We start from the raw sequence: 21,554 nt of genomic DNA on the forward strand, positions 1-21,554 counted from the left end.
TTACATCTTAATTTATTTTATTTCTTTACAAATTAAAGATGCATTGAAAAATAAACCAATGAAGAGAAATGAGAGGTCCAGAGCAGGGGCATCACAGGCTGGGAGCAAGCCTGGCCACCATGAAGCCCAGCCCTTGTCTTGTTCCAGCCGGTTTGCGTTGGAAGATAACTGTCAGCCACTCTGTCAATACCAAAGCCCAGGTGGTGTCTCGGGAGGAGAGGACAGAGCTCTGGCCACCTTCACCTCGCTCCCCAACAAACCCCATCTTGGAGAAGCAGTGTTTCCAGTGGGAGCTCGGAGTGGGATGTGGGTTGGCTCTGTGAGGTATTGCAAGTTGATGACCAGGCTTCCTACAGAACCATCCAGTGCTGGGCCTCTCCAGCTGGAAAGGAGGTGGTACCTCTCCCAGGTCTTTACATACTTTGCACCTTGGTTCTCAGGCTCTTTCACCTCTGACAATGTGCCTCTATCCACAAATTCATCACCAATCATTGCAGGACAGAAAAAAGCAGTGGAAGCAGAGAAAGCTAATCCACCACCCACCACCCTCAGTAATTTTGACTTAGCTGCTGACTTCCAGGCCCAAGAAGGACCAACCACTGTTCTCCCCACCACCTCAGGGTTGTACTCGAGCTCTTGTGCACCTGTATGTTTTATCCCTAATATAGGAAGTTGTGGATGGCACTGAGCTGAAATAGCCCCTCCCCCCACAATAATCCTAGGATCTCCACTTCTTTCTGCCTGTTCCTTCTTCTTGGAGGTTGGTCCAAAAGGACACGATACTGCCAGGGTCTGAGTGCCTCCAAATCCCCCAACACCGAATCATATACAGTGAACTGAGAACTACATTCATTACGACAGGATTAGCAGGAAAAGGAAGGCAAAGTGAGGGGACAGGGGCACCTTCCATCAGCAGGACATGACAGAGTGGTAGGATACTTGAGCCCAGAAAGAAGGTGTCTCCTTATACCTCCCCCTCCCCCCAAAGAGACTGAGGTCAGCTTACATGACTTATAAGATATGGAACTGTCCTGGTTTCCCTGCTACCCTGGGGTACTTTCTGGAAACTGGCCTAGGATCCTATGCCATTTACCCACTTGCTCTAGCTCAGTAGCTGCCGAATCTCCTTGTGCATATGACAGAGAAAGTCCACATAGGATGCTCCCCCATTCAGGCTCTTGTCTTCCACCAGGAAGTGCTTGAACAGCATCTCCAGCTTGTCCTCCTGTTTCACCACGATAAGCTAAGGCCAAAGACAGGATCATGAGGCAGAGCCAGGGGGAATTAAACATGCCCTGAAATCCCATTATCCAGTCACTTACTCACTCTCTACAACCCCCCACCCCTTCCAGGTGAGGACTTGACAAGGTAAAACATCCAAGGTTCATATCAGTGTTACCTTCATGTACCGCGATCTCTGTGCCCTTAAGCTATCAATGAGGCCTCGAACCTTCTTGGACAATGGATTATCCAGAACTGGCAGAATACTCTGGTGGAACACAAAATTCATTTAACATTAAGGTAAGGGACTCTTGAATCCAGTCAAAATGGGGCAGCACAGATTTATGCATCATCTGAAACAAGGAAGCTTAGGAAGAATGACAGCACCCTCCCTGCCCTCCCAAGTGGCCCCTGCTATTTAAGAGGACTAGCACACTAATTTTATTCATTGCTACCACAAAGTGCATTTCCACACCCATATTCTCCTTGATGCCCTGCCCTCACCAAGCCACTGGTGATCTGACTGAAGGAGGACACGCCGAAGAGGCTCTGGACAACACCCTGTTGGACACTTGCTCCCACCCAGATGAAAAGGTTGAGCCCATTCTCCAGCAAATATATATCTCCGTTGCTTAGACGCTCTTCAGATGCTCGAACTGCTGGTGGTTCAGTGGTACTCTCAATAGGAGACTTTGTCTAGATGAAAGGGGGGAAATGTGACTGAGGACCATAAGACAAGTTTATCACCTCCCATGCACAAAAATTTCAGAAAGCTAAGTCCCTCAGTTAATTCTCTACATGAAAATTACATCAGAAAATATAAGTAAAAACAAATTCATTAATGACAGACACAGATAATACTAATCTTTCTTGTCCTCCTTCTATGATGCCCATCTCAGTGCAATGTCCCACACTCCAGCCCTCAATCGCACCAGTGGTAGGAGCCGAGGATAGAAGAAGACATTGGTCTCAGCCACATCCATGGAGGTAACCAGCTGTCGGACATAGGCACGGTCATCTGTAGTGACTTCAGCTCCAGGCTGCAGGACATCACTCTTCAACACACAGTTCAAGTAAACTGGGAGTAGCTTCATGCACTCAGGAAGGATCAACTGAGGGAGGTCATCAAGATAAAGTCAATAATCATAAGAAATCCCTCCCAAATGCAAACAATTCCTCCACCAACATTCTTGCCCCACCTGTCCTGCAGAGGAGGGGCTAGCACAGTTCTTTCTGTAACAGGCCAGGATCTGTGCACACTGCGTGATAAGAGTGTCACGGACAGTCTTCACAGGGCTGTTCAGAACCCCCCGGTACGCTAGATAAGAAACAGAAAGAGCATGGTCCCTGGTCAGCCACCCTATCACATGTACGTTCCCACCACACCTACCTGGGAATACTGAATCCGTTGACTATCACCTTTTTCAGCCCAAATCCCACCCTGCCCTGCCTCTCTCCTCACCAAACTTAGCCATGTAGTTGATAAGCGTGTCGGTCTCACAGTTTCGATACAGATCAGCTAGCTGGGTACAACAGTTCAGGGCCAGGTTGTGTATGCGGAGCCGTCGCTGCCCTGCACAGCTGGTGTAGAGCAAGGCACACTAGGGGAAGGGAGAAAGGGGGAGCTCACATCCCTTCCTCACCAAAGCCCTCTGAGAAACTGCTCCTTTGCTATATTATTTAACTACAGAAAAGACATGAGCCATCCCTTCCCCATCTTCTTCTACTCCTCTCTACCCACCCCTCACCCTCTTTCTTGAAGCCTATTTATATCCAGTGAAATGACACTTGAGACTTCCTCCCCAGTCCCTCTCTCCCGCCTGCCACCTGCAGGAGGGCTCCACTCTCTTCATTAAGTCGATCGTCATGCTTGAATTCCACAGTCACCGTCTTGTCCCCATCCAGCCCAGCCAGCTCCACATCTGTTGTATTGCTCATGTAGAAAGCTCCAAAAAAATCTATAGCACGGATACCTGAGGCCACATGGATAGGATCAGGCTGAAGGTATGACAGGTGCCACTTGCCCCCCTCCCAGATTAAGCCCCCCACCTGCTCTTTTCCAACCAGGACTGACCAGTGCTCGTCCGGACCCGCATCACAGCATCAAAGCCAACAACCTTCTGTACATCCTGACGAAGGTCACTCATAAACCGTTCCTGGTCATTCTCCACCTGTAGCCCACCATGCCCAAAGTCACACCACATAACATCCTGCAGACAATCTCCCTGCACCTCCTCCACTCTACAAGCTGAATTGTAATAACAATAGTAAAGATGATGATAATGGTGTTGATGATGATAATGATAGCTTTTAAGCACATTACGTGCCAGATCCCACATCAAATGCTTTACATATAATGACTTGATTGTGATGACAAATCCTAATTAATAATAAGTATTAAAACTCCATTTTATAGATGAAGAAACAAAGAGACAATAATTAATTTCCCAAAGGTTATACAGCTAGTAAGTGGTAGGGCCAGAATATCAACCCAGGGCCAGTTCTAAGCCCCACACTCCCAACCGCTACTCATGGCTCTCTTCTTCACATTCTGCGGTCTTCTCCTCTAACACTACTCCTACTAATGAGTCCATAGCTAAATAGCAACTCCACATGTAGACAGACATTCCCTGTCCTGCTTCCACAGGCCACCCAGAGTCCCATGCCGTACCTGAAAGCAAGCATATTTGTAGACAGAGCCACCAGTGAGCTGGGGCACAACAGAGAGCGTGGCCACATCCACATACTGGTTAGGGAAAAGGAAGAGGTCTACACAGCAACCTTGGGCCACACACTCTTTGGCCAGCGTCTGATAAGCACCAGTCTGAGGCTGGAACAGAGTCTGGGGTGGAATAGAAGAAAATGTTCAAATATCTGTTACACCCTATTTGAGAATTGTATATGTAATATGGGATATTCAAATATATGTAAAACATCTGATCTACTGATCTACTCACAGAAATTTGTAACAGTAGTAGAACATTCTTTTTTAAAAAAAGGAATGTACCCAGAGCTTTGGAATGAGATGGGATAGAAAGGTGGGGAGCAGTGGAGAAGGTTGGCAGTCACAAATGTGACATGAGAAAGGGCAGAATATCTCTTCCCCTCAAGAAAATTAATAATACTGTATTGTATTGTGAAGAGTCACCACCCTCCTCTACAAGGGAAAGTCCTCCCCCTATCGCCCAATCCCACACCTTCTCCTTGTCTGTGTTGATCAGCTTCCTATCATCTCTGTTCTTCAGTTTCCCTGGGGCCTCTGCGATGGGCAGGGAGGTGTGGAACAGAAACAGCTTCCCTGCACACTCTGCAGCCTAGGAAAGAAGAGAGGACTACTTATTTATTCTTTCCTTTATTCATCTATTATTCATTCATCCTCTCCCTTGTCATTTACTCAGTGCCAGATATGTCACACAGGCTAACTCACTGGACAGTAATAAAAAACTGATGAAACAGGTTGTATCCCAAGGGGTGCAATGGTCAGAGGAAAGTGAGACAGAGCAGGTTGCTGGGTACTCTAGCCTTACCTTCAGCGCCTCCATCCCAGCCTGGATAACTGGGGCAAATACTGTCTCTGTCTCTCTTGTATCTGCAAACATTTCTGGAATCTGATCCAATAAGCTGAAGAGAGAGGTGATGAGAGGCAATCAAAATTGTTATCTGGATTCCAGAATCCTAAATTCTTTGAAGAGTCCTCTGGCCACCAAACTCTGAAAACTCCTGAGGCACAGCTCCTGTTCTTCTGCTGACCCCTCTGCTCAATTCTGTGGCTTTCTTTGATTGTACCCACCCCACCTCTGCTCTACCGCTGCAATCTGGCTCTTACCTCGTGATGACTGCCCGGGACTCATTGACGTTGACCAGGAAGCCATCCAGCAGTGGCACAAACATGTCAGCCACATCAGATACAACCATCATCTGTGGCTGGGCCAATGAGCTCTTCACATTGTAGAAGTGGAGCACCTTATTATAGGTGACAAAGCCAACTCGGATTGCTGACTCTTCTGCTCCACCCTCCCTGTAGAAGGTGACATTGTTACCCAAACCTGTCACCTTCTCCACCACCCAGCCTCATGACATCAGGCTCCATCTGCTGTCAACCCAGACACCACCTCACACCCCACATCACTATGCAAAGGAAGCACCTCAGCTCCCTCTCACCTAGGTAGAAAGTCTAACAGTGACTTGAGCTCCTCACAGAGGAGCCTAACAAGACCACTCCTGATGGCATTGTAGGAGACATCAATCATGAAGATGAAGGCAGGAGGGCTGGGGAATTTATTGTTCTGCAAAGGAAATAAATGGAGAGAGAGGGGCATTGCTAAGCAGGCCAGTTGATTAGAGAGAAGTCAACATCAAAGAGGACAAAGAAGAGGTGAGGGAAATGATCACAGCAATTCTTAGCTGTCTCATTGTCCTCTGTCCACTGCTCCTCCCCATGCTATCTTCCCTCACCTTGCAGTAATCTACAGTGGCCAAGAATTCATAAGAGCCCAGGGACAGCTCAGGACGGTCGTAAGCATCCACACGTTTTCCGGTATGATCCAGATGTTGAAAATACTGAGGGGGAACTGTGGGGAGTATGGCAGAGTGTTATTCAAAGGTCCACTCTCAATCTTAGTAAATCTGCTCCTGGCTGAGCTCACTCTATACTGCCCCATATCCCCATATGTGACCTACTTCCTCAGTTCCTAGGACCCTCATCTATCTAACTAGAAAGAAAACAATGAAGATGAAATCCAGATCTTTCCCCCAGTCCCAGCCACTGAGAACATACCATCATTGATACAGCTGCAAAAGCAGCACTGGAAGCGCCTCCCTCCCTCAATGAACTGCATGAAAGGGCACATGTACGCTTTGCAGCGATTGCAGCGCAAAGGGCCAGATTCCCCATGGTCGACGACATACGGTGAAGCCTAAGGAGCAAAGGGGAAGGGCTCAGACATACAGGGAAGCTACAGTGGTTTGAGACATGTAGAAACACATGAGAAGGAACGACCTGGAGGGAGAAGCCATAGCTCAAATATTTTGCCTGGGGAGGGAGTCCAGTGAAGGGGAATGAAGACAAATGATAAGGGTATTGGTCACAGATATATCCCTAAGAGTCTAAATTCCATGGTTGTCTCTCCTTACTCCCCACATCCAGAATTTCACTTCTGGAAAGAGAAAATGGACTGTGAAATTGGCCCTACCAAGCCAGGCACTGCCATGGACATATGAGGAGAAAGGCAAAAATTACCTAGGATTCTCATTCTGACCCTATCTTCAATTACCTTTACTTTTGCCCCAGAGTTCTTGCTTCCTTCCCCAACCAAGTATCTATGATGCTTCTGCTTCCCATTCCTAGGTTTATGTGGCACTTACTGATGCCCCAGGCAGATGTCACCCTACAGATAAGAGACCGGCAGCCAAATGTCTAAGCATCTCCATTGAGACCCAGGAAGAGAAAAAGAGAAGACAGAGACAGGATATAAAGTGAACCTTGAGCCTGAGTTTCTGGTTATAGAGAAATCTACCCTGAGTTTAGTAAGCTAGGCATGAACATGAGGGTATTCTACCAAGGCCTGGCAGTGCAGATGCCAAGTTTTTTATCTTTTTATGCTGATTTCAAGTGCTAGGGTGACAGATTAGGGCTCAAACCAGGTAAGAGAAGGACTACTGGATCCTAATGTACCTTTTTTCCTTATATGCTAACTTACCTGGTATGACAAGGATGTCATATAAGAAAAAAATACAATAGAATAATTTTGGTTTTAGGATGGTGTTCTTCTAATCATCTGGAAATGACCATACTATCAGAGGCTCCTGCATCCAGCTGTCTCCTCAATCCAGCTGTCTCTTCCCCTATACGTTGGCCCTGCCTCTTTTCATATTGCTTGTTTTCCCTACAGATCCTGATCCCATTCAGCGATGCCTTGGGCTTTTGTTCTTATCCCTATCACCCTCTTCAGGTATAAGCCCTGGAATAGAAAACAACTGAAGACACTCTCCCTCCTGCCCAACCAAGATTTCTTCCATTGTGACTGCAGAATCATATCTAGGAAGGAGTCCCTCCTTTCTTCCCTTTCATTATACTCTGACTTACCTCTTCTGGTGGCAGCCTTGCCAGTGGCTTGATGACAGCTGCCAGGGGCACCTGAGCCTGCTTAGCCATGTCAGATGTACAAGGGATATTATAAGATGTGCATCGAATGTATCGAGGACTTGCATTCCCTGAAGGAGAAAGTAGAAAACCTGAGTCAGATCACAGAATCCCTCCAGTTAACCAGCTCTCCATTGCTGATCCACCCTATCACCCTAACAAATGCTAGAGCTGATGGTGGCTTTTCCCCTCCTAGAAACCAATGAGGGGCTAATCTTTGATTAAAGACTGATAAAAGTCCCATCTATAAGCTGATATCTTGGAGTGAAAGTCCCCACAGGGAGGAGTTAATGCCTTTCTCACCTTGGTCTTTCACTAGGAAGTTGGTAGTAACTAAGGGTGGCACCTGGCCCCGTACTCCAGTAACGAATGGCTCTGAACCGCGGTTGTTCCGGTCATCCTCAATAACCTGAATCTGTAGGGAAAGTGAAATGAGTGAGGTGGCAGAAGGGAGTACCAGGTCCCAGAAAACCAGGAGAAAGAAAGGCTGAAACTGCAGCACAGAAACTAACAATTTGCCAAGAAACACCTCATGTACAAGGCCTGCTCTCCTTTGGAGATCATAAAATGCTACAATGCCAATCTTCTGCTCCACAATTAGCAAAATGCTGGACAGGCAACACCAAGAATGGGCTTCTTTATGAATTGCCCAAACCCTCAATCAATAATAATCACCCTTTTATTCCCCCAACTCCAGGACAGCTCCAGCTTTTATCAGAAGCCTTCAAACATGATCAGATTTCACTTCCCTCCCCCATCTCGCCTACCCCATTTCTTCCCCCCAAAGACACAGTCTGAGTCAGAGCAGGAAAACAGACAACAGTAACCATGTAAAAATGAATCTACCTAGAATGACTCTACATTTAATGAAAGTAGAAGGGACAGGGTAAGGAGAGGATTACACAGCCAGAAATGATCAGGTAAGGTGCGGAAGCAGATGCTGCCTTATGCTAAGTAAGGTAAGCATCAGTGTTTAAATATGGGAGAAGAGGTTAAGAACCCATACCTTATAGCCCAATCCTCAGTCTCCCATATTTTGACAACCCAGAAAAAGAAAAAAATTAAAAAGAAAAAACAAAAAACGATTTTTGCAAAGCTGGTACTCAGATCTTTGTACAGGCTAATGACCCTTGGCCAGTTACTTCAAGATGAGTTTGGTAAAACCAGAAAAAGTAAAGGGAGAATAAGACTCCATATCCCATAGCAGAAGGAGTCAAGGCTTAGAAATATATCAGAGTCAAAAAGACTCTCCAGTTGAGAAAGTGGCCCACATTTTCCCAAACCAGTAGTTCCTTCCCCTGTAAGAAAGCTTGTATCTCAAACTTGTACATTCATAGCCACCTACCCAAATGTTTGTCCACAGTGTGCAGAAATTTCAAACCCAAAGGGGAAGGATTTACCGCTCATCTCTGCCCTGTTCCATCAAATCCCACATGTAGGCTCCTGGAGGAGCCAGAAGGCCTAACACCAAAGCTTAACATGCCACCTACCCCACCCTTACAGCCTGAACTTCTACCACCCCATACTTAAGGCACTAGTAACAGCTTGCTACTTCTTCATTACATGGTGACTTGAAGCATGCACATCCTTCTAGTTTATCAAAGTGAGGTCTAGAAGGACTAAGGGAAAGGATGGAGAAGGATGGATATGGTGGATGAAGTGAAGATGAAGTCACACGCATGCATGGATGGCACTAACACAGGGATGACACACACACCCCCACACACCCCCTGCACTTACTGGACTAGGAATGGCATCAGGGTCTATTCTGTGCCTGGTTTTCTGCTGAGGAGGCAGCTCATTGAGTTGCTTTTAGTGTTTTAATAATAAAGGCAGCAGGGAAATATAGGGAAGGAGACAAAAGAACAAGAAGCAGATGTTACTTCTCAACCCTGATGAGTTAGACATGAACAGCTGGAACCCAGCTCATAGCGCTGATATCAAGTTCTGTCTAGATCAGAAATTCCAAGTCTTTCTGGCCCAACACAGAGGCTTTAATGGCTTAGACTATAATGTAGAAAAATAAGGAGAAGGGCATATAGGAGGCAAGCGGGGGTTATACAGAGAGGGGCAGAATGGGAGAATTCTTAAGGAAGAAGAGGAATATTCCCTCCAAAAGGCCAAACCTCCCACCTAAGGACCAGTCTTATGCTGAAAGAAGCCTCCCCTCACATGCACTGGAATCTCCTTCTCACTGAAGGAGGGGAAAGGAAGGAGGGGCTGTTTAATACTTTCAGGTCCCCCTTAGCCAACAATGTCCCTCACCCTGGTAGTTCCCCAAAGGAAGAGGGAAAAGAATGGAATATGACAATGGCTAAGCATGGTAAGGTAGAGCACATGTTGCAGGCAGCGCTATAAAGTGGCCCCTGCTTCAGAGTTCAGACCCAACCTCTATTCTGAGTATGATAAGGAAAGCCTGAGAATTCTGATGGCTCTAAGGGTGAGATTCACCCTCTTCCTGGGACAAGCAGCTTCCCCAAACTGACCTTGTAAACTGTAGATCACTTTTCCCCATCCACACAGGAGCCTAGCAAATAGAAGTACTAAAGGTTTTTCCCTAAAACTACCCAAGTAGGGGCAGAGAGAAACCAGTGAAGCCTTCCTTCTCTTAACATCTAATACCAGAGAATTCCCACCAGCCCTACCCATTAAGGCTGCTGTCCTACTAGATCTAAGAGGACAAGACCTGGCCACAGCCACTATGCCACAGATGGGTAGAGATTACCATGCTATGTCCAATAGTTAAGAGAACACAGCACTCAACCCAGAGCTCTACTGACACTGCTGATCACTCCTGGCTTCCCTTCCTTTCCTGCCCAGCTATGGAGTAAAAGTGCCCCAGAAGACATCTGGGACCTCAAGCTACAGTTCAAAGGGTCAAAAATTACACCTAGCTTCTACACGTAGGAGAAGATGAATGATGAGGGAAAATAATCAGAAAACATTGGCAAGCATCTCATCTAGGTTGATTTACTTATCTGGCAGGAGTTTACAAACTCCTTCCCCAGGACCACATTACTAATCTACTTACAGGGCTCGGGATGGCATCAGGATCCAGGCGCTTAGGAGGCAGTGGCTGAGGAGGCCCGGGCTGACTGCCAAAAGAGGGTGCTCCTGGGTAGGGACTTCCATAATTGGGCTGAGGGCCCCGGACTGGTCCAAAGGAACCTGAGCGACAAGGACACAAGGTTGATGAGCTCAAAATTCCCTCTCTTCTAAAGGCTTCAGGGAAATAACTAGCCTCCTATAAATGTAGAATTATGAGGCAGAGTAATAACCACTCAGAGAAAGACCACACTATCTGAACAATGAGAATAACAAATAAAGAATAAACAATGAGAATAATGAATAAACCCTACATCCTACTAATAATACACCGAAGCTGTCCATCTAGTTTATCACTTAGCAAGCAATACCAAAAACAAACAAACAAAAAAAACCCCACCTAAATAGCTGAAGCTTTTGGCTTCTAGACAGACCTTGGGAAAAACTCACCATTTTGTTGCAGTTGATAGCCTGGCTGCTGGGAGGAGTGCATAGGTGGCAGCTGTCCCGGGAGCCCAGCCATCTGGGTACCAGGGTGTAGAACTTGAGGAGGAGGTGAGGACACATGGTTGGGCTGGCTCACTGGGGGTCCCACAAAACTCTGTCCAGGCAGTACCGGACCAGTCATTGAAGGCATCCGAGGAACCCCTGAAGCTGGGGGTGTGAAGCTGGAGGCCTGCTGTGGGGCAGATCGCTGGGGAGGCTGGGCCCCAGAAGAACCCTGTGCCTGGCTAGGGGGAGGAGCCTGGCCTTGAGGATAGGAGCCATACAGACCAGAGTTAGGGAAACTTCCTGAGGCTGAGGCCAGTGATGTTGGTGGGCCTGAGAAGTAGAAGAGGTAGAATCAGAATCCTGTCATTACTGAATTTATACTCAGTAACTCATTTCCCTTTCCACATAAGAGGAACAGGAATGCCTGTCCTATCTGCTAGGGCTCAGAGGCATAAGGAATAAAAGGGTTTAACGGATAGCCCCACAGCCTGATGCTTCTAAAAAAGGGGGGAACAGTAACATTCCTGTAGTCACAGCTACTCACCATAGCCCAACCCTGAAGGGGGAGGGGCCGGGGCAACAGCACCACTGATCTGCATTCCAGCCATCTGGGCAGTCACCTGTGCACTTGTTGGGGGAGGACCATAGGGCTGAAGCACAGTTGGCTGGCTGACCACAGGGGCCAATGGGGCTGACCCAAATGGCTGAGACCCAGGGAGCCTGTGAAGAGAAGGCAGGCAGTAAGGACTAGTGGGGCAGGACACCTTTCAAAGTTGGCAGGAAATCCACACCATAAAGGAAGCTATATTGCTTTACAGTATCTTAATCTCATCCTGGGCTCATTTATGACTTCATACTTTTGTATACGTGCAGATAAACTATATTCCTGCTGATCCACACTGTGATTATTCATGACAAATCTTATTTGCCACCAGGTTCACTCCACAAACATATGCCAAGCACCCTCAGATCACATATTATTTACTCTCCTACTTAGATTGTCATCTCCTCTGCCTCAATCCTTTGCTGACCAATCACCTGTTTTGTAATCAGAATCCTTAAAGGACCTGAAACAGAAGGTGCACAGAAATACTAACTCAAAAGGTACTTAACAAATGTGGGATCAAACTAATGAAGTTTGACTGTTTAACTTTTAAACCAAAGTATTTATTACTTTATCCTGGGAAAGGTGTTAGAAAGTTCTAGAAGATCAGTGGAGCAGGACAGCTGAGTTTGGAATCTGTGCTAATCGTAAAAATGTGTAAATTCCACCAGAAGCAGGCAACCAAAATTCAACATAAACCAGGTAGCCTTCTAGCTGGGTCTATCTACCAAAGTCTGATTACTTGGATAGCTATGTCAGGGAGTCCCATGGTATCAGATGGCACATTAAAATATAAATACAAAATCATTCCGGTATCATTGCCTATCAACTAGCAACTCCTACTGGTGTTTTAGTGTTATTACTACAGAAATCTACAACATAGATCACAGGTGGCAAATACAAGGCCCGTGGGCTGAATCCGGCCCTCCACCTTGTTTTATCCGGCCCGGTACCTTGTTTCTACCCAGCGGCGGCACCAAGCTCCTTGCCCCTAGTTGAGGAGTAGTTACATTTATACAGTCCTAACATTACATTCAGCCCTTTGAAGGCAACCGCAAGGCTAATGGGGCCGCTGATGAAAATGAGCTTGACACCCCTGACGTAGATTATTATACACAATAAACTCCTTCTGGGATTTCAAGAATGAATCAAATTCTTCACAATAGTTTATTACATTGAAATTCTGATTTATCCTTCTTGTTTATTTTGTCTTTATTGAATAGCTGGTACATTATTATATTTGGTCAGCTTCTACTAGTCCGGTAGTGTAACACTTTCTTTTTCATTCAACTAGTATTTTCTAACTGTTATGCCAGTGAACCTTACCTCCCTAAGCTCTTCACTGGGCTTTGCAGTTGTTGATTTCTTTTTAAAACAGATTTTGTTTATTTATTTTCAGAAAGAGGGGAAGGGAGGGAAGAAGAGAGGTAGAAACATTGATGTGACAGAGAAACATCAACTGGTTGCCACTCATACCTGTCCCGAATGGGAACTAAACCTGCAACCCAGGTGTGTGCCCTGACCAGGAATTGAACGAGAGACCTTTCACTCTGCAGGATGACACCCAACCGAGACACTCCAGTCAGTGCTGGCTTAACAGTTTTTATCTTCCATAGCACCAAACTATTAGCCCCATGACAGATGCTCATAAATCCTTGTCAGAATTATTATATTCCATAGTCCTACTCTATTAATATGGATAATATTATCAACTACCTGTTATCCTGTCATGTGCCCAAGTAAGAATAAACCACCATCTGTGTATGTACCTATATACAGCTTTACAACTTATAAAGTGTCTCTAAGTGCTTTAATGTAATCCTCCCAGCAAAATAATGAGGGAGACAGAGTAGATAAAAAAATACATTAGTGGCAAACCAAGCTAAAACTAGAGCCCAGACCTGATTCTTAGTCCAAAGCACTTTATTTTTAAATTGTGAAATGACATATAGAAAAAAATGCATTAAACACATATATACTGTTAAATAATTATAATTCAAACACCCATGAATTCAAAACCAAGTCAAGAAACAATATAGTAAGGCCCCGTGTGTCTCCCCTCCACTATAGCCCTCTCCCTGATCACAGAAGCAACTACTTTCCTAACTTCCTAATAATCATTCCCTTGTCTTTAAAATCATATAGTTCAGTTTTTTCTATTTTTTAAACTTTTGTAAACAGAAGCACATCATATGTACACTTTTTGTTTAAGCATGTTTATGAAATTTATCTATCCTCTACTCATCATGAAATGTTGTTTCACTAAATAAACATGCTATAATTTACTTAAGTATTTTAATGCAGAAGAATATGTGGGTTTTCCTAATTTTTGGATATTACAAACAATGCTGCTATGACAAACATCCAATAAACTTGTTTACATACGTTAGTTTTTCTAAAGTATATAACTATGAGTAAAATAACTGGATTATAAGGTATGCATATCTTCAATTTTAACAGATAATTCCAAATTATTCTCCCCAAATAGTTGTATAAATTTGCATCTGAACAGCAGTAGATAAGAGTTCCTGTTACCCCATATTCTCAGCAATACTCAGTTTTCTCGGACTTTTTAATTTTGCCAATCTGATTGATACACAGGAGAATCCTGTTGTGGTTGTTTTTCACTACTTTTGAGGTTGAATGGCTTTTTGAAAAATTTTATTTTTCAATTACAGTTGACATACAATATTATATTAGTTCCAGGTATACAATACAGTGATTAGACAATTATATACCTTATGAAGTGATTACCCAGATGAGCCTAGTACCCATCTGACACCATATAAAGTTATTATAATATTACTGACTATATTCCCTATATTGTATTTTATATCCATGACTATTTTTATAACTGGCAATTTGTACAGAATTCTTAATCCCTTTCACCTTTTTGACCCATCCTCCCAACTCCCCTCCCAACTGGCAATCATCAATGAATGACTTAATATGTTCTCTGGCTATTAGTGTCTCTTCTTTGTAAAAACCTGTTCTGGTTTTTGTCCATTATTTTTTCAACTGGATTGACTTTTTCTTATTGGTTAAAAAGTAGGAGCTCTTTACATAGTCTGGATACTATTTTACGTGTTTATGTCTACTATATGTGTAAATACCTTTTCTATTCTGGAACTTGTCTTTCCATTGTACCTTTTTTTCTTTTAATTTTTATTTATTGATTTTAGAGAGAGACAAAAAGGCAGAGAAAGAAACATGAATTTGTTATTCTACTTATTTATGCATTCACTAGTTGATTCTTGTATGTGTCCTAACCAGGAATCGAACCCACAGCCTTGGTGCATCTGGATGACACTCTAATCAACTGAGTTATCCAGCCAGGGCCCCAATGTACTTACTTTCCTTTTTTTTCTTAAAGATTTTATTTATTTTAGTTTTAGACAGAGGGGAAGGGAAGGAGAAAGAGAGGGAGGGAAACATCAATATGTGGTTGCCTCTCACGTGCCTCCTATTGGGGACCTGGCCCACAATCCAGGCATGTGCCCTGACTGGAAATGGAACTGGCAACCTTTTGGTTCACTGGCTGGCACTCAATCCACTGAGCCACACCAGCCAGAGCTCCAATGTACTTTCCATTCAATCAAACATACAAACATCTCAAAAAAAAACAAAAAAAAACAAAAAAACCCCAACAACTATAATGCAAAAACCCAGAAGTCCATCAGGGGATAAATAGATAAATGAAATGTGGTGTTGTATCCATATAATGAAATATTACTTGGCCATAAAAAAGTACTGATACATGCTGCGATACAAACATTAAAAAGTTATGCCGAGTGAAGGAAGTTAGTTACGAAATATCACACAGCATATGATTTCACTCATATGAAAGTCCAGAATAGGGAAATCTATAGACACTGAAAAAAAATTAGTGGTTGCTTAGAGTTGTGTGTGTAGGGGATTGAAGGAATAGATACAAAGGCACAGCTCCTTAGCTAAAGGATATGGTGTTTCTTCTTGAGGTGATAAAATGTTATAAAATTGTCTGTGATCATGGTTGCATATAACTGTGAATACAATAAAAACCACTGAATTGTATACTTTAAATTCACATGGTATGTAAATTGTATCTCAATGTTTTTTTTGAAATCCAAATAAAATCGCCTGAAAACTTCACACACCCCTCAAGCTTTTGCTCCTCTTTTTAGCCAAATATTGCAAAAGAACTGATCTATACTCTGTCTCTAATTACTATTTCTCTGTCTCTACAAAGTTCCTACTTTCTGGGTTCATTTTCTTTTCCTTAGCCATTTTCTCAACCACAGTCTATACATAATAAACTCTCAGTCTGTGTCTGAAAATGTCTGTATTTGCCCTCTCTCTTAGCTAGGGACATAATTCTAGGTTGACCACTATATTCCCTTAATGCTTTCAAGGTACTATTCTACTATCTGCACTCCTTTAATAGTCTCTAATTACTCTAATCAATACTGTTTTTCCTGAGAATCTCCTCAGACTAGGCTGAGGGAGTGTGACTGTTTTGCATTTGCTTCTGGAAGATGTTGCCACTCAAGATCAAATTAAAAAGCTTTGAGATAATAAGTTTCATGCCATCAAATTCACTCCTTTTAAGTGTATAATTCACAATTTTTAGTAAATTTACAGAAGTGTGTAACCATCACCAGAATTCACCTTTAGAACATTTTTGTCACTCCAAATAGCTCCCTCATGTTCATCTGCAGTCCCAAAACCATTTTTCCCCCCACTTATCCACAGCCAACCTAGGAGAAACAGGATTCTCTCTCTGCCAGTGTGCAGATTTTTCCCCCCAGTCGATCTGTTCATGAAAGGTGCAGCCCAAGTCCAGACTTCATAAACAAGGTCTTCATTCTGAATCTCAGCTCAGAAAAGCCAAAAGATTCATCCTCCATCCCCAGTATCTGCTTAACTCCACTCCAGTATCTGCTTAAGCCCCAGATTCTCAAGATGATAATTCCCGCCCTCTCCACAGGCAGCCAGTGTCAGCTTACCACTCTCATTTTTCAGTTCCCACTTGGTGTCTCTAGCACTTAAAGATTTCACTTTCTTTTAAGCTTGATTATGCACTTGAAAAAAATTTTTGCTTCTATTTCCTTTCTCTTTCCTAGATGTTTGTAGCAAATAGCTTTTCAGGTTATAATAATCTACTACCCAACTGAAACTCTGTGACCCACTGCAACGAAATAGTTGTCCTCATATCTCCACTGAAACTACATTTATCAATGATGCTGAACCTTGCCAAACCCGAGGTCAACCCTCAGTCCGCATCTTACCTTTCAGCAGCAAACAGCACAGCTAATTAATTACTCCTGCCTTCCTGAAATTCTTTCTTCATCTAGTTTCAGGATGCAATGCTCTCCTACCTAATCTCCTACCTCACTACTGCACTTTCTCATTGCCTTTTGACAGCTCCTCCTCTAACTTCTTTTTAAATGTTGGTAAGCTCCAAGGTTCAGTATTCAATTCTATTCTTTACTCTCACCTCTCACTTTCTAAGTGATTTCATCTAGTCCTGTGGCTTAATATCTCTATACAGAAGACCTCCAGATTTATATCTCCAGTCCCAACATCATTCCTCAGCTCTAGTATATACAACTACCCACTCAATATCTCTATTTGGTAGCTGGAAGCTTTTTAATTTTTTTTTAATATATTCCAAAACCTATGCTGCCATCTTCACCAGTCTCCCAGCTAGCAGCTTTCTTAAATCTATCATGAACAAAATAAAACCCTTCATTTCACCCCCAAATCCACTCCTTCTCAAATATTTCCTACCCCAGTAAATAGCACCCAGTTTCTTAAGCCAACAAGTTAAGAGTCATACAGAAATCCTCTTTTAACTCATGTTCAATCCTATTGACTCTACCTTTGAAATGCATCCCAGATCTATTTCTCATACCTCTACCACTGCCATCCTAAACCAAACCAAGATCATCTCATATAAGATAAGCCTGGAACATCTTACCATACTTAAAGATTACTAGGGTCCCATCAAAAGGACTCGGGAATCAATTAAGAGGCTGCCATTGGCCAAAATGGGGCATTTTCGACTTCAATAATGATAATAATTACAATGGATTGAAACCCATCAAGTACGTTAAAAGTCCATAAATTCATAATGAGTCAAAAAGAACTGGTGACCTTCAGTAGACAACAGAAAACCAATCCATTCCCTTGTAAACTGGTAAATGAAGGTAAAGAATCAAGCATTTACCTTACATGAATTGCACAACTATAACCAAATAACAGATGATAAAAATTATCTATAATGGTATTCAAACAAATGCATGAAAAAGAAACAAAAGAATTAGAATATCACCATTCTGAAAACCCAACAAATTAATCTACATATGCATCAAGCATCAACTACTAATTTCACAAAACGCGAGAAAACAAGATATTATCTGCCTCCAATAGCCTTGGCCCACATTACCCAAAGAAATCAAACCCAGATCCAGCCTCTGTACCTAGCTGCTAATTTGCAGGAAATACAAAGGAAAGAGGAACTCATTAAACTATAACATGAATATGCAACCAGGAGAACCCGGGCTGTGGGAAACTCTTCAGTTCAATTAGCTTGGATTCTTCAATGATAAAGATGAGAGGGAACCTATAGACTTAAAAGACACATTAAGGTTGTTTTTTTTTTTACTAGGCGAAACTAAACTGTGGTATTTTGGGAATGTACCTTTAAGTGTAAACTATTTTTAAAAACACAAGACAATAGTTACCATAAAAGTTAGGATACTGGTTACTTATGCGGGAAGGGAGAGAGTTATGATTTAACTGAGATAAATGAATAGGCCTTTTATAGTATGTGACAGAGTTCTATTTCTTGATCTGGGTTGTAGTTACAAGGGGGTTCACTTTATAATAATCCCTTAAGCCTTAATTTGTCTTGTATGTATTTTTGTATGAGTTTTACATCGCAATGACTATCCATTACATAAATAAACAAATAATGGGAATATTACTCCTCAGCTTAATATTCTCCAAAGGCTTCTCACAGCAACTAAAATCAAATTTAAATGTCTTAATAAGGCTTACAAAGCACTGTATAATATATCTCCTGCCTGTTTCTTCCTCATCTCCTCTACTCTCTACTGGGCTAGCCACACTGGCCTCCTTGCTCTTCCTCACACCCACCAAATTAATTTCTCCATCAGGACCTTTGCACTTGTTGTGCCCTCTATCTACAACACTTCCCCTAGACCTATAAAGCGCTCCCTTCATCATTTCACTTAGGTTTTGAATACCACTTCAGAGAGGCTTTCCTTGACTGATGTATTTAAAACAGCTCCCTACCTTCTCACAGTCATGCTCTATATCCTTACTGTTTTCTTTCTCATTTATATCGTCTAGTTGTTATCTTTTGAGTGTTTCACTAGATTATAAGCCTCATGAGGGCAGAGACTTGGTCTGTTTTGTTTACTGCTATATCTCCAACCTCTAAAATAATGTCTGATACATAATAGTACAAAATAAATATTTTCTGACTAGATGAATGAATGAATTCTCTATACTGCTTACAGAATATTCAAACACCCAGGGCTAGGAGAGCTTCTCGGGATCTTTTTCCAGGTTTGCATTCAACACTAAAAAGGTACATTCTGGACACCCCATAAAAATGTCAATAAGCAACTCTTCTATTACTACACACCATACCCACAGTTATATAGACCATGCACCACCAAAGTTTTCATCATTTATATGTGGGTTTTTTTCAATGATCCTCATAATAATAATATACTGGCCTTGATGAACAATGAAAGCTTTCACAGAATGACATATATGGTTTTCCTTTAAGATCTTTTCTTTCATAATTGGTCACACCTGAACTTAACCAATAAGTCCTACTAAGTGCCTGAACAAGAGGAAAGAGGAAAGTCAGAAGAGACAAATATCCTAAGGTCCCCTTTTCCTGTTTCTCTCTTAGGCAGGCTCAGTATGATAGAAATAATTATTGAAGATATATGTCTAGACAGGAAAAAAACTTCAAGTTCAAAGAAAGACAAAGAACATGCAAAAGAACCCAGGTACTGAGAGGTTAATAATCCACAGAGTGGACAGCAGCAGCATCTGTAATCTGGAAAAATAAAAACAAAATACAAAAAGGTGCAGGAAAGAGTAAAGGGGGTCTAAAAGAAAGACAAAAAGAAGGGATTAGGAAAAAAAAGGAAAAACCACCTCATAAACATAGAAAACATGGTGATTACCAGAGGGAAAGGGGCATGGGAGAAGGTAGAACACGGAAAAGGGGGGATAAATGGTGATAAAAGGAGACTTGATTTGGGGTGGTGAACACACAACACAATATACAGATAAAGTATTATAGAATTGTATACCTGAAGCTTATAAAATTTTGTTAACCAATGTCACCCCAATAAATTCAATGAAAAAAGAAAATATGGAAGGGTTTGAAGGATCTAGTATAAAGGACACATGGATAATAACAAGGTGGGGTGGAGATGGGAGGGAGGTGGGGAGGGCTGGGGGGTGAGCTGAGATGGGGGTAAAAGGCAGAAAACTGTACTTGAACAACAATTTAAAAAAACGTTAAAAAAGAAAATATGTTAAATTCACATAAACAAACAAATGGTAAACAAACAAAACAAAAAAAGGAAAAGGGAAACAGGCCCTCAAACATTCCTAATCCTTTGTTTCATCGGACCAATTTTAGGTTGACCCAAGCACATACCTCTGCATCTGAACAGTGGAACTAGGCCCATTCTGTATATCTCCTTGGCCAAACTGGCCATATGCACCCTGGCCAGAAGGGACTTGTGCTGTGGAGGTTGGAGGCACCCCTGAAGAAGGTGGGGCTCTTGACACACCTGAGGGTAAAGGACAGAAAATAAGAAATTGGGAAGTAACTTTCTCCTCCACCCTGAGCAAGGAATGCAAAGCAAAGATCAATAAGCTCAGACCTTCACTGACCCAATATCACAGCTTTTAATGAAAAGGAGACCACCAACATGCAAACCTAGCTACAACAGATTCTGAACACTGATGCCGAATAAGAGAGCCTCCACTCTCCTCAAGAGGTATAATACAAGTAAAGCTGTAGCCAGAGCTATAAGAATATAGGACCTTCCTGGGATCACCATACACTTACTCACTCAACACCCTAGACTAAAAGTCAATTCTTTTAAGAAAAAAGTTTGTACTCTAGTTTGTACACAAGAAGGTATGAATTTCAACTTCAGACAGGCCCACTGGAATGGAACAGCAGCCTCCACTCACCAGCGGTATGATTTCTAGTGTATAGACACACAAGGAGTCCTGCCACTAATGAACTTCTGTGATAGTACAGGTAAATGAAACAATGTTCCCACTTTCCACTTAGAAACTCAGAGCATATGTGAGAAATGTGGCACAGAAGATGACCAAGTAAACACTGAACTAGGTTGTAAAGAAAGGTACCTCTTGGGGGGACTATTCTGCCAACCGCCTCTTCATATATTCTATTCTTCCTAACCATCTTCTTTTCATCCACTTCTAAGTGCTGAGTCTCCCCATTGCACATGGCTCAGGAAAGTATTCCCATAGGTTGGAGGCTTTGTTTCTGCCCAATAGTTCAGTAAGGATAGCTGACCTAACCTCCCATTAGTTCTGCCACTTGTATCTTAACAAAAGCTAGACTCTATCCTTCTGCTCATCAGAGCTCCCAACAGGGCTACTTCTACTTCCCCCAATCATCCTTCCTGCATACTGTCCACAACCATCCTTTCTTCCTAGTTGCAGGAAGAAAGCAACTAGTTACTTGGCACATCACTTTGAAAATGATGCTGACCCCTGTTCATTTATTTTTCTTTTCCTCTGCCTTCAGCAGAGATTAGACATGAGAGCATACAGGAAACATGATCAATCTGAACCTGCGTTCTAGCCATCACCAAACCACATATGTTTTCCTTTCAATAACAAAGCTTCCTCTTGAGGCAATGCCAAACTCCATCTTGATAAGCCAGAACTTCACAGATCAGAGGTGGACTCTGTCCAGCCAAAGTCCCAACCCAGAGTAAGCCTCTTCCAGAAACCTGAGACCTAATCTCCCCA

General features: G+C 42.8%; 1 protein-coding gene across 8 annotated transcripts in view; it reads right to left on the minus strand.

Moving 5' to 3' along the window:
• Positions 1-21,554, minus strand: part of SEC24C (SEC24 homolog C, COPII coat complex component) — a 25,200-nt gene continuing 3,646 nt past the window's right edge. For 5 of the 8 annotated variants that reach the window (XM_028513567.2, XM_028513568.2, XM_028513569.2 and 2 more), the window contains exons 3-24: positions 20,197-20,332; positions 11,445-11,620; positions 10,859-11,230; positions 10,395-10,531; positions 9,104-9,172; positions 7,667-7,778; positions 7,307-7,434; positions 5,999-6,137; positions 5,677-5,792; positions 5,383-5,507; positions 5,048-5,239; positions 4,749-4,842; positions 4,419-4,535; positions 3,893-4,063; positions 3,296-3,392; positions 3,049-3,194; positions 2,684-2,822; positions 2,421-2,539; positions 2,154-2,333; positions 1,726-1,917; positions 1,400-1,489; positions 1-1,243 (exon numbers count right to left, since the gene is read on the minus strand). In XM_028513567.2, coding sequence (XP_028369368.1) covers positions 1,103-1,243; positions 1,400-1,489; positions 1,726-1,917; positions 2,154-2,333; positions 2,421-2,539; positions 2,684-2,822; positions 3,049-3,194; positions 3,296-3,392; positions 3,893-4,063; positions 4,419-4,535; positions 4,749-4,842; positions 5,048-5,239; positions 5,383-5,507; positions 5,677-5,792; positions 5,999-6,137; positions 7,307-7,434; positions 7,667-7,778; positions 9,104-9,172; positions 10,395-10,531; positions 10,859-11,230; positions 11,445-11,620; positions 20,197-20,332 — 3,188 coding nt within the window. In that variant the 3' untranslated portion in view covers positions 1-1,102. The remainder of the gene's footprint in view (positions 1,244-1,399; positions 1,490-1,725; positions 1,918-2,153; positions 2,334-2,420; positions 2,540-2,683; positions 2,823-3,048; positions 3,195-3,295; positions 3,393-3,892; positions 4,064-4,418; positions 4,536-4,748; positions 4,843-5,047; positions 5,240-5,382; positions 5,508-5,676; positions 5,793-5,998; positions 6,138-7,306; positions 7,435-7,666; positions 7,779-9,103; positions 9,173-10,394; positions 10,532-10,858; positions 11,231-11,444; positions 11,621-20,196; positions 20,333-21,554) is intronic. The other 3 variants (XM_028513573.2, XM_028513574.2, XM_028513575.2) reach the window with 1 other exon arrangement.

The sequence above is a fragment of the Phyllostomus discolor genome, chromosome 5, assembly GCF_004126475.2.
Source record: "Phyllostomus discolor isolate MPI-MPIP mPhyDis1 chromosome 5, mPhyDis1.pri.v3, whole genome shotgun sequence".
Classification (NCBI taxonomy): Eukaryota; Metazoa; Chordata; class Mammalia; order Chiroptera; family Phyllostomidae; genus Phyllostomus; species Phyllostomus discolor.